Genomic DNA, 13488 nt, shown 5'->3' with positions numbered 1-13488 from the left:
AAGGTCATTGATGAAGTAGCTGAAGATGGTTGGGCATAGGACACTACCCTGAGGAACTCCTGCAGTGATATCCTGGGACTGAGATGATTGGCCTCCAAGAAACACAACCATCTTCCTTTGTGCTAGGTATGACACCAACCAGTGGAGAGTTTTCCCCCGATTCCCATTGACTCCAGTTTTGCTAGGGCTCCTTGATGCCACACTCAGTCAAATGCTTCCTTGATGTCAAAGGCATCACCTCTGGAATTCAGCCCTTTTTTGTCCATGTTTGAACCAAGGCTGTAAAGAGGTTTGGAGCCGTGTGGCCCTGGCAGAACCCCAACTGAGCATCAGTGAGCAGGATATTGCTGGTTAAGTGCTGCTTGATAGCACTGTTGACAACACCTTCCATGACTTTGCTGATGATTGAGAGTAGACTAATAGGGAAGTAATTGGCCGGATTGGATTTGTCCTGCTTTTTGTGGACAGAGCTTGACTGGGCAATTTTTCACTTTGTCGGGCAGATGCCTCTGTTGTCGCTGTACTGAACAGCTTGGCAAGGGGCACAGCTAGTTCTGGAACACAAGTCTTCAGTACTACAGTCAGGATGTTGTCAAGGCCCAAAGTCTTTGCTGTATCCAGTGTGTTCATACATTTCATGATATCACTTGAAGTAAATCAAATTGGATGAAAACTGGCATCTATGATGGTGAGGACCTCAGGAGGAGGCCAAGATAGATCATCCACTAAGCCTTGTCTTTTGCACTGACTTGCTGGGTTCCCCCATCATTGAGGATGGGGATATTTGTGGAGCCTCCTCCTCAGCTTAGTTGTTTAATTGTCCAACACCATTCACAACTTGATGTGGCAGGGCTTTGATCTGATCCGTTAGTTGCGGGATTGCTTAATTTTGTTTATAGTATGCTGCTTCCGCTATTTAGCATGCATCCAGTCCTGTGTTGTAGCTTCACCAGGCTGGTATCTCATTTTTAGGTATGACTGGTGCTGCTTCTGGCATGCTCTCCTACACTTGAACTAGGGTTGGTTTCCTGGCTTGATGGTAATGGTAGAGTGAGGGATTTAGTGGGCCAAATTGTGGATTGTGCTGCTGCTGATGGGCCACGGTAACTCATGGATGCTCAGTTTTGAGCTGCTAGATCTGTTTTGAATTTATCCCATTTATCAATGGTAGTGCCACACAACTCGCTGAAGGGTGTCCTCAGTGTGAAGATGGGATTTCATCTCAAGGACTGAGCAATGGTCACTCCTACTAATACTGTCTTGAACAGATGCATCTGTGACCGGTAGATTGCTGAGGACGCGGTCAAGTAGGTTTTTCCCTTTTATTAGTTCTGTTACCACCTGCCGCAGGCCCAGCCTGGCAGATGTGTCCTTCAGGACCCTGTCAGCTCGATCAGTAATGGTGTGACTGAGCCACTCTTGGACATTGAAGTACCCCATCCAGAGTAAATTTTATGCCCTTGCTACCCTTCGCGCTTCTTCCAGTTGGTGTTCATAATGGAGGAGTACTGATTTATCTGGTTTCCTTGCCCATGTTCGCTCTGATGCCATTGCCACTTCATGGGGCTCAGAGCCAACGTTGAGCACTTCCAAGGTCTCCAAACTGTATACTGCTATGCTGGCACCTCTGGTGGGTCTGCCTTGCCAGGACATACCCAGGGATGGTGATTGAGGAGTCTGGGGCATTGGCTGTAAGTATGACTATGTCAGACTGTTGCTTGACTAGTCTGTGGGACAGCTCTCCCAACTTTGGCACAAGTCCCCAGATGTTGGTGAACAAGACTTTGAAGGGTTGACTGGGCAGGGTGTGCTTTTGTTGTTTCCAGTGCCTAGGCCGATACTGAGTGGTCCATCCAGTTTTATTCATATTGGACTTTTCTGTCGCAATCTGTTCTGCAGTTGAATGGCTAGGCCATTTCAGAGGGCTGCTAAGAGTCAACCACATTCTGTGGGTCTGGAGTCACATGTATGCAAGACTGGGTAAAGACATCGAATTTCCTTCCTTGAAGGGCATTAGTGAACCAGATGGGTATTTAGGACAATTTGGGAGTTTCATAATTGTCATTGCTGAGACTAGCTTTTTATTCCAGATTTATTAATTAATTGAATTTAAATTCCTTCAGGTGCTATGGTGAGATCTGAACTTGCTTCTCTGGAACATTAGACCGCACCTCTGGATTGCTAGTCCAGTAACATTACCACTATGCTACCATTCGCGTATGTGTATGTATTAGTGTGCAGGTGGTGTGAACATGTGTGTATTACTGTTAATATAGGAGATGGGTAGAAGTTAGAATATGGAAACCGGCCATTCCACACAACCAGTCTATGTTGGCCTTGACCCAACTCCACACGAGCAAATATTCCAAAGCACATTTATCCACTATGTTCCCATATCCTTGAAACCCTTTTTCTTAAACCCTCTATATAGTATAATCTTAAATGTTGACACAGTTTCTACCTTAGCCACTGATCCTGGAAGTAAATTCTAAGCGTCACAGCGCTGTGTGTGTGTGTGTGTGTTTATCTGTGCGCATGTCTTATGGAAAGGTGTGTAGACTGGCATTGAGCTATAAGGAGCCACTCGAGTGCAGCTAATGCGATTCATCACACATCCTTTCTGTTTCTCTTCTATTACATGTTCTTGATCTACTTTTGCATTTAAACACCAGGGGATGACATCTGTGTGAAATTAATAATTTAAAAAAATCTAATTTTAACAGAATTATGTAGTAATTTCTTGACTTCTGAATCAAGTTCTAAATCTTCTCAATAAATAAAACAGGTTTTGTGGAGAAATATTTAACTTTGTTATGGAAAGGAATTACAAATGGTATCTTTTGTTAAAATGAACTGGTATGTTGCATTGTGTTTAAAATGAGCTTGGAACGATGTTCTGCAATTAAAGCAGCAGTTTCAGGAGTGCTTTTCACAATCTGAGCATTAGAGGGGGTGAGAGGCAGTGTCCCAGTTAGAAATTGATAGTACTTTGCGATGAGCAGATTGTTCAGTTACTGGCGCCTGATCTCCTGTGTAGTTTTCTACACTGTTCCAGGGTCCTGCTGTGAGGTGCAGAGACTTCAGTGCTGTGAATCCATCCCATTCGCCTTTTGCCTGTCACTCAGCTCCTTTGTTTCATTGTTGATTTCATTCCTGAATGGATTTAATTTACCCGTTAATAATTGTTTTGTGTTTATGCCAAAGTTTTGATACATTATGATTTATGCGATTTTCCTTTTCCTGATCCAGTTATAGTGATCACTCTAAGCCCTGCTCCTGCCCCATCCCAACGAGCAGGTACCAAATCTCTTATTTATCATATGCACCTATCTTTCTTTCTTTCCTCCCTTTTGCTGATTTATACTTTGTCTCCATGCTGTTGTGCTTTCCATGTTCTTGGAATTATCTCTCCTTTCTGCAGTTTTTTTTCTACATTTCTCCTCCTTCCTATTTTTTCTCATCGTTTTTCTCTCTATTCACTTTTGTTGGTCTCGTTATCTCTCGTCATTCTGTTCTTCATTTTTCCAATCTTTCACTCCTCCTTCACCTTGTTTCTGTCTCCTGTTGTGAATACTCTTTGCCTCTCTGTTTGCCTATCTCCTCCTCTCTACTTGTTATCCTCACAGTATTGTTTTACTCACCACTCAAGCATACACTGGAGAGACTGATCTCTGGCTGATGCATGTTACTTGTAGTTATTGAAATGGCTGCTCTTGTGCATGACCACAGCATGCAGTCTTGGAATTTATCCTGTAGCATGACAGAGATAGAATGGCACTGTTATCCTTCTCTCCTCACAATGCAAAGAAATGTACATGTGTGCAAATTTATGAATGAATGTTCTATTTTCTAGAAGCAGTAGTTAGGGAAGAAAAAGCGTCATGGGATGGATCAGTCACCATGACACAGTTTCTCAACCTTGAAACCTTGTTTAGCTTAGTCATTGGTTGCCATTGATTTTGTCATTTCCTCCCAAATATTTTATTTAATTTGTTAACAAATTGTTAACTAAACTGTACATTTATTGATTACAGAATTATTCTTGCCCTCCCCCTGCTTAAAACGGTCTATATTTAGATGAGTTTCATGAATATGTGTCAGCCGTGGCTCAGTGGGTAACTTTCTCGCCTCTCAGTCAGAAAGTTGTGGGTTCAATTCCCATTTCAGAGTCTTGAGCACAAGTTCTAAGCTGACTTTTCAGTGGAGTACTGAGGGAATGCTACACTGTCAGAAGTGCCATCTTTCAGATGAGACATTAAACTGAGACGTCAACTGCCCTCTCAGGTAGATGTAAAATATCCCACTGCACTGTTGGAAGAGCAGGGGAGTTCTTCCCGGTGTCCTGGCAAATATTTATCCCTCAAACAAATAATCTAGTCATTATCTCATTGCTGTTCATGGGATCTTGCTGTGTGCTGTATTTCCTACATTGCAACAGTGACTATGATTCTTAAGAAAAGTACTTAATTGGCTGTAAAGTGAGTTGGGACATCTTGTAGTCATGGCCATAGAAATGCAAGATCTTCCTTCCTTCAATAATATATCCCTTACTGTATCTGTTTATGAAGATCTTGCACCATCTCACTTGTCAAATGATGTTACTTTGGACTGTGAAGGGGTTTCCATTAGTCAAAGCCTGGCCCTGGGCTTCCATTAACTGGCCAGGATCAGTATGTGTTGTCCCAGTCTGAAATGAGAGAGATCCTGCTAATATCATTATATAGTCGTTGAGATATTCACAAGCACTAGAAAATAGGAAAATGAATCATAAATTTGCCTAGTTTTGTTACAATTCAGAATAATCTTCTTTTCAGATTTTACAATACAGAGGATATTGGCGAAGACTTGTCCTGGTTTGTATGTGTTGTATATTATAAAATTACTTTAAACCTGCAGACTGTGTGATCTCATTTCCCCTACTGTTATAGTCACCCCCATCTTATAGTTGTTAATTACAAGCATTGCAACATTTATCAAATATCTGAGTCTGTTCAGTAAAATGGATTACCTTGGCAAAACGACTGGCAGCTTGGGACACATGTGAAATGGGCTGGAGAATGAGGCCCCCGATGCAGAATGGTATGTAGATGTTCAGAAATAATCTGACTTGAGTTTGTGAGTTTAATAATGCTGGCTCTTTTTGGATATTAGCTATGGATGCTAGCAAATTTTGGCCATTTTTAAAAACTATTTGGAGGCTTACGCTTCCTTCTCACTCTTTCTCACCACTCAACGCTGTACCATATCCTTCCCATCTCTCCTGGAGGAGCTGAATCCTGAATCTTTGCTGATTCTGGCTGCCTGAGGCTGTTCTTTATGTGCTGGCCTAGCTGGTTAGTGCTGATGGGCTCATTGACCTGGGGGGCTGGACCTAATCCTGACCACATGCGTGTGTTCCCAGCAGGGCTCACTTTGTAATGATCAGCAGCAGATCCACTGATAGAGAAAGAGGTTATAGATTAGTGACAGTTTTCTGTTAGGGGCTGTGGAAAGTGGGGCAGGGTAGAGTAGGGTGAGAGTGAGGGAAGTGATAGACGGGAGAGTGGTGAGAGACCAGCTGTTTGAGAGAGAGATGATGTGAGACACTAGTGTGTGCACTGAGATGGATTGTAGTGCAGCACACACTCTCTCTGTGTCATCCACCCCGCCTCTCTGTCCCCACCCCCTTGGTTTCTGTTCTCCACCCACTCTCTGTTCCCCCCCGCCCCTTGGCTCTCTGTTCCCCCCCGCCCCTTGGCTCTCTGTTCCCCCCCGCCCCTTGGCTCTCTGTTCCCCCCCGCCCCTTGGCTCTCTGTTCCCCCCCGCCCCTTGGCTCTCTGTTCCCCCCCGCCCCTTGGCTCTCTGTTCCCCCCCGCCCCTTGGCTCTCTGTTCCCCCCCGCCCCTTGGCTCTCTGTTCCCCCCCGCCCCTTGGCTCTCTGTTCCCCCCCGCCCCTTGGCTCTCTGTTCCCCCCCGCCCCTTGGCTCTCTGTTCCCCCCCGCCCCTTGGCTCTCTGTTCCCCCCCGCCCCTTGGCTCTCTGTTTCTCCCCCGCCACCCCCCTGTTGGCTCTCTGTTGTCCCCCCCCCTTCCCCTTTGCTCTCTGTCCCCCCCATCCCCCTCTCTTCTCCCCCCCCCCCCCACTCCCTTTTTCTCCACCGCCGCCTCTCTTTTCCCCCCCCCCCCCCACTCTCTTTTCCTCCACCCCCTCCCTCTCTTTCCCCCCCCCTCACTCCCTGTTTTCCCCCATCCCGCTCCCTGTTACCCTGCTCTCTGGCATATTTCTACATCGTGCCAGGTGTAAACTGTGATCCGGTATCCAATTCCGATGAAGGGTCACTGACCCGAAACGTTAACTCTGCTTCTCTTTCCACAGATGCTGCCAGACCTGCTGAGTGGTTCCAGCATTTCTTGTTTTTATATCCGGTATCCAAGCTGTGCGATCTAGTTGTCACCAATAACCCATAATTCAGTGAATCAATTTTATTGAATAGAGTTAAAGCTATGTTCCTCAGCCCTATTTAGTAAAAGTTTGCCTCCTCCCACCCAGGTACACTGGTGAGTAAATAAACTGTGTGATGTGATATTGACCAGGGCTAAATCCCTGATCTGCTGCTCAGCAGTGAGGGCCTCCAGCTGAGCTTTGCAGTTTTAGGCTAGAAGGCATTACAAGCCATGTTACTGTTCAGTAACTATTGTCAGAGTTGCAGGTGTGCCCAGCCTGTGGGAGGACAGCAGTGGAGTCAGCGGAGCTAGCCATATGTACTGTTTATTCCCATGCACAGATTGGTTACCTGGGTCAGGGTGCACAAGGCCAGCCTTGAGAATGGAACACTGCACTAACACCAGCTACAGGTCAGGAGGGATAAGTGATGGGAATGGAATCATACAGCACAGATGGAGGCCATTTGGCCCATCATGCCCATGCCTGCTGCCTCTTTGAAAGAAATCCACTGCCCTGCTCTTTCCCCATAGCCCTGCAAATTGCTGCTTTTCAGGTATTTAACCAATTCCAAATTGGAGGGGAAAGCAATGGCTGTAATCGAACATCCCCTGTTCATCTATTGTCTATCATACATGGCTGTAATCAGACCTTGAAATGACAGTTGCAAACTGGAATCTTCAGCTATTGTAAGTGGTCAACATCTTCAGTTTTGATGTCTTTTCTCCCCTTTATGCCCCCACCCTCCCACCCCAGGGGCAAGCAGGTGAGCTTGGAGGTCTGACAGTGCCTCTCTGCAGCTGACCACTGGGAGGTGTGAGAGAGTGGCTGAGTGTTCTTCCAGTTTGTTACTTTATTGCGGGAAGACCCGCATTTTATGCTCCGTACACCCACATTTCTCCATCTCGCTCCCTTCATTGCCAGCTTGGGCTTGATCATTAATGTGCCAAGTTGCCAGTTGTGGGTCTGTGTTTTGTTAGTTCTGGTCACATCCTGACTCTTGATCCCTGTTTATATTTGCTCTTATGCTAAAAACCTGCAGTGTTTGTAGCCTGGATTTGCCAGTGGCCAGGAGGAACCCTGGAGGTGACTAAGTGGTAGGGGGTTTCGCTGTCAGCAGAGTTTGTGGTGGGAAGGCGTTGGTGTTTAATGTAATAGTAGCGTTTATTTGTTTTCAGCTCTTCAGCTTCCATTAGCAAATGATGCTGGCAGCCGATCATCTTCATCAGAAACCTCACCACAACATCACCCGCCCCCTTCACGCCCTCGGCATATGCTCAGCCTCCCACAGCCTCAGTACCTGCTACAGAAGAGCATGGAAAGGTAAGAAAAAGACAGTGTTTCACTCTTTCAAATAAACTAGCAGTACTTCATTCCTCTTTAAATCCAGGACAGCTGGAGCACAAATCAAAGGTAGAATCTATTATTACTGTCTCTAAAGAATATAGAAGAATGCATAATATTCACTTGGCCAGGATGGGAGGCTGATGGTTGAAAGCTTGATCAACCTTGAGACCTGACTAAGAGCATATTCAAGCCCTGTAAGCGATGCAGAGAAGGGATGTGAGGTTGATCTCCAGAGATGGAGCACTTGGTTATGAGGATGGGTAAGAAAAAGCATTTATCATGCGAGTAGGTGGATATTATGGGACGTTGGGTTAATTCTGTTAAATCATGGGAAATGTGTAAACATTGGTAACAGAAAGTTCAGAACTGAAGTCAGGAAGCACTTCCTCACAAAGTCACCAATTCCTGGAATGGGCTGTAGATACGGTAATGGAGACAAAAACTCTAAAAGCAGGAATGTGCTGTGATGGGGAAATTGAGGATATTGATGGAAGAATGAGATAGATGAGCAGAAATGGCTCTTTTGTCTGTACTTAACAAATCCAGCTTTCGTACAACTATATTTTCTCTGTCTCTCAGCATTTACAGGCCTGAATCATGTCCCATTCTTCTTTTCTCCAACATAAAAGCTTTCATTCTAGTATCCCATATCTGAGGCCCCCATGTTAGTGATTTTTGAGGCAAGCCAGGTGATCGAATGTGTAGATAGGCGGGGAGCCTTCAATGTTTGGCCTTAAGGCAGGTTTCTTCCAGTGCTGAGATTCTAGAATAGCCCAGGGCGAGATAATTGATAACCAGGCCTGTCCTGAGGGTGATGTGCAGCGTGCTGATGAGTGGAGTTCTGTGGAGTTACGCTGAATTAGTTATTTCTTACAAGCTGTTTTGGCAGGACATTGATGGGGTAATGTGTTGTATGTGGGAGGCAGGGATTGTACCTACGTTTTGGGCAAAGAGGCTGCTGTTTAATAATTTTAGTTTCCTGAATTCCTCAGTGTCCGTAATCATATATTGTGTTTCTATTCGCAGTATAGAGATTGAGCAGAAGCTGCAGGAGATTATGAAACAGACTGGGTACCTAACGATAGGAGGGCAGGTAAGTTACATACCAGCTGATATTTGTGCTTCATGTATATTGTTTGAGATGTGATTGGGCTGTAACTGGTCTCCATCCCACAAAGCAGAGTTAACTTGTCAGTATTCCATTTTACCAAAATAGTGGTTCCCCATTTCTCTCTTACGACCATTGCACTAGGAATGCATTAGGAATGCAGGAACAGGAGTAGGCCATTCTGCTCCTCGTGTCTGTTCCACCATTCAGTTGGATTATAGTTGATCGGTATCTGAACTCCACCTACCTACCTTGGTTCTGTATCCTGTAATCCCCTTTCTGAACAAAAATCTATCGGCTTGAGTTTTGAAATTTTTAACTGCCACACCAGCAACCCCCCCGAACTCTCCCCTTGCCCATCAAACAGCACCACGCAACTTCAAAAGCTTTTTAGGGGAGAGAGTTCCAGATTTCTGCTACCCTTTGTGAAGAAGTGCATCCTGACATCGCCCCTGAATGGCCTAGCTTTAATTTTAAGATTGTGCCCTGATTGTGACTGTTCTGGACTCTCCCACCAGAGGAAACAGTTTCTTTCTATCTACCTTATCAAATCCCTTAATCATTTTAAACACCTCATTTAGATCATTCCTTATTCTTTGATATTCTAGGAAATACAAGTCTAGTCGATCCAAGCTGGCCACATAGCTTAACCCTTTTTAATCCCAGTATCATTTTGGTGAATCTGCACTGTACCCCCTCCCAGGCCAGTGTTCAGAACTGAATGTAGTACTCCAGATGAGGTCTGACCAGAGCTTTTTTTGTAGCTCTCTTGAGATAAAGGCCACCATTCCATTAGCTTTTAAAATTACTTTTTGTAACTATCCACTAGCTTTTAGTGATTTCTGCACTTAGAGCATTAAATCTCTCTGCTCATCCACGATCCCTCACTTCTCACCATTTAGGATAATGCTGTGATCTGTCTTGGGTCCAAAGTGTCACTTGCCATGTTGAACTTCATCTGCCATAGTTTTGCCCACTCACTTAATCTATCACTGTCCCTTTGCAACTTTCTGCTCTCATTTACACTATTTACGGTGCTCCCTAACTTGGCGTCATCGGCAAACCTGGATACAGTTGTCAATTCCTTTGTCTAAGTCATTGATAAATATAGTGAAAAGCTGAGGCCACTAGACACATCCTGCTAATTTGAGTACATACCTATTATCCCTACTTTCTGTCTTCTGCCTCATAACCAATTCCATAGCCAACAAATACATTGCCTCCATTTCATGTGGTTTTATTTTTGTTAAAAGTCTCTTGTACTGAAACTTGTCAAATGCCTTCTGGAACTCTATATAGATAAAATCCATAGACCTTGTCCCTTATCTACCAGATTTGTTACCCCCTCGAAAAATTTGACTAGTTTCATTAGACATAGGTACCCTTTACAAATCCATGCCGGCTCTCATATGAGCTCTCTGATCAGCTCATATTTGTCCAAATGCTCAGTTACTCTGTCCCGAATAACAAATTCCCATAACTACCCCATATCTGCATTCTCTGTTCCATCCTACTTGCATAATGGAGTGACTTTGACAGTGTACCAGTCCAAACAGACAATTCCAGAATAGAGGAATTGTATCCCTTTGCTGTTCTTAATCTCTCTCCCAGTCGTTGGAATCGCCACTTTTTTTTATTTGTTCGTGGGATGTGGGCGTCCCTGGCTAGGCCAGCATTTACTGCCCTTGAACAACTGAGTGGCTTGCTAGACCATTTCAGAGGGCATTTAAGAGTCAACCGCATTGCTGTGGGTCTGGAGTCACATGTAGGCCAGGCCAGGGCAGCATATTTTGTTCCCAAAAGGACAATAGAGAACCAGATGGGTTTTACAACAATCGACAATGGTTTCATGATCACCATTAGACTAGCTTTTAACTCCAGATTTTTATTCATTCGTATTTCACAATCTGCCATGGTGGGATTCGAAACTATGTCCCCAGAGCTTTAGCTTGGGCCAACAAGTCCAGTGTGAGAGGTTCCGTTCCCGTACCCCCTTACTACAGTTCTTGGACTTTGGGAATTACAAGAACAAAATTGCACATGACACAGGATTAGGCTGAACCACAAATTTATTTATTTAAAAAAACAAAAACCCTCCTAACAGCTTGTTAGAAAGACCTCTAAACTAATTTAAAGGACACCACATGACACCTTGATTGGTTAGTCTGATTTAAATCTCTCCACGATTCAACCTTGGTGCTTACCCAAACACACAAGTCACTATGACTTATAAAATAAACCTTTTTGGGAAAAAAAAACACAGGCAAAACTCCACATTTCTGCCCTAAATTCACTCAATTCAAAACACAAACCCTCCCAGGATTTGGTTGCTACACTTAAAATTGTTTGAAAACTCACAGCCTCAAATACCCCTTGGATTTGGCTGATAACTTACAATCCTCCATGCGATTGGTCCTTCCGGTGAGAATTGTAGGTCCACGAGCCTGGTTGACCGTTCCTGACCCTCCTTCTCGACTGCAGTCCCCACAGTACATACCCCTTCAAGATTTGACTGAAAAACTTAGAATCACCCACACGGCTGGTCATTACCAATGTTGATTGTAGGCCTGGACCTGAGATGACCAGTCCCCGTCCTCCTCCACATAACTGCAGAGCTAAACCCTTCCATCTTGTCCTTTTTTATGATGATCCTTACTGTCATATCATGAACACATCTCCTGAAGCCATCCTGCTGGATGGTCAGCACTTAGCATCTTTTAATCCCTTCCCTCTGTTATCTGCCTGGTCCAGACAGATCCATTTAGTGCTGATGTGATTTCCCTGACCAAGAACAATGAACTTCACCAAGGTGAGGTAATCCAGGCTCCAAAGCTAATATCCATGAAAGAGGTTTCTCTCCTGTCTTGACAGGAGTGAATGCTCTGCTCTGGGGCCAGTTAGTTGCAACAATGGCCTCCCCAATCATAATGGCAGTTATGCTGTGTCACTGTTATGATAATGTCCCAAATTCCAATCCTTTTACAGTATCAGTTCTGTTGTGATGTTCGGATGTTTGAAAATTGACTCATCGGAATGCAGCCTGCCTCTGTGTGCTTTGTGTTGAGGTTTGGCTCATATTCACAGTACGAGTGTCCTTGGGGGTTGGGGTCCCTTGGGGGAGGGGGGCGGGGTGGGGGTGGAATATCGATCCCACACCAGGGAACCCTGAATGTCGAGGGGTAGAGAGGATTGGACCAGGAAAAAAAAGGGAGGTTTATGGCAGATTCGGAATGCTGAAAACATCGGAGGCATTAGAGGAGTATAGAAAGTGTAAGGGGGGGGGTACTAAAAAAAAGTAATTAGGAGAGCGAAGAGGGGACATGAAAAAACACTGGCAGGCAAGATGAAGGAAACAATCCTAAGGCGTTTTATAAGCATATTAAGGGCAAGAGGATAACCAGGGAAAGAGTGGGGCCGATTAGGGACCAAAGTGTCAATCTGTGTTGGAGCCGGAGGACATAGGTGCAGTTTTAAATGATTGCTTTTCATCTGTGTTCACTATGGAGAAGGACAATGTAGGTGTAGAGATCAGGGAGGGGGATTGTGATATACATGAACATATTAGTATTGAAAGGGAGGAAATATTAGCTGTTTTAGCAGGCTCAAAAGTGGATAAATCCTCAGGCCCAGATGAGATGTAGCCCAGGCTGTTATGTGAGGTAAGGGAGGAGACAGCAGGGGCTCTGACACACATTTTCAAATCCTCTCTGGCCACAGGAGAAGTACCAGAGGACTGGAGGACAGCGAATATGGTGACGTTATTCAAGAAGGGTAGCAAGGATAAACCAGGTAATTACAGGCTGGTGAGTCTAACATCAGTGGTTGGGAAACAATTGGAAAAAATTCTGAGGGATAGGATTAATCTCCACTTGGAGAGGCAGGGATTAATCAGGGATAGTCAGCACGGCTTTGTCAGGGGGAGATCGTGTCTAACTAACTTGATTGAATTTTTCGAGGTGGTGACTGGATGTGTAGATGAGGGTAAAGCAGTTGATGTAGTCTACACGGACTTCACTAAGGCTTTTGATAAAGTCCCGCATGGGAGATTGGTTAAGAAGGTAAGAACCAATGGGATCCAGGGCAATTTGGCAAATTGGATCCAAGATTGGCTTAGTGGCAGGAGGCAGAGGGTGATGGTCAAGGGTAGTTTTTGCGAGTGGAAGCCTGTGACCAGTGGTGTACCATAGGGATCGGTGTTGGGACCCTTGCTGTTTGTAGTGTACATTAATGATTTAGACGTGAATATAGGAGGTATGATCAGTAAGTTCACAAGATGACACGAAAGTTAGTGGTGTTGTAAATAGTGAGGAAGAAAGCCTCAGATTACAGGACGATATTGATAGACTGGTAAGATGGGATGAGCTGTGGCAAATGGAATTTAATTCTGAGAAGTGTGAGGTCATGCATTTTGGGAGGACTAACAAGGCAAGGGAATATACAATGGATGCTAGGACCCTCAGAAGTACAGATGGTCAGAGGGACCTTGGTGTACTTGTCCATAGATCACTGAAGGCAGCAGCACAGGTAGATAAGGTGGTTAGGAAGGCATATGGGATACTTGCCTTTATCAGCCGAGGCACAGACTATAAGAGCAGGGAGGTTATGATGGAGCTGT

The 13488-nt window shown here is 44.8% G+C and overlaps 1 protein-coding gene across 4 annotated transcripts in view; it reads left to right on the top strand.

Annotated features, from left to right (window-relative positions):
* map2k7 (mitogen-activated protein kinase kinase 7) overlaps positions 1-13488 on the top strand; it is a 115388-nt gene that overhangs the window by 51691 nt on the left and 50209 nt on the right. For 2 of the 4 annotated variants that reach the window (XM_068020842.1, XM_068020841.1), the window contains exons 2-4: positions 3250-3297; positions 7597-7741; positions 8792-8858. In XM_068020842.1, the coding sequence (XP_067876943.1) occupies positions 3250-3297; positions 7597-7741; positions 8792-8858 (260 nt within the window). The remainder of the gene's footprint in view (positions 1-3249; positions 3298-7596; positions 7742-8791; positions 8859-13488) is intronic. The other 2 variants (XM_068020843.1, XM_068020845.1) reach the window with 1 other exon arrangement.

Source organism: Heterodontus francisci, chromosome 43 (genome assembly GCF_036365525.1).
Source record: "Heterodontus francisci isolate sHetFra1 chromosome 43, sHetFra1.hap1, whole genome shotgun sequence".
In the NCBI taxonomy this organism is placed as follows: domain Eukaryota; kingdom Metazoa; phylum Chordata; class Chondrichthyes; order Heterodontiformes; family Heterodontidae; genus Heterodontus; species Heterodontus francisci.
This window is presented reverse-complemented; position numbering and strand designations above follow the sequence as displayed.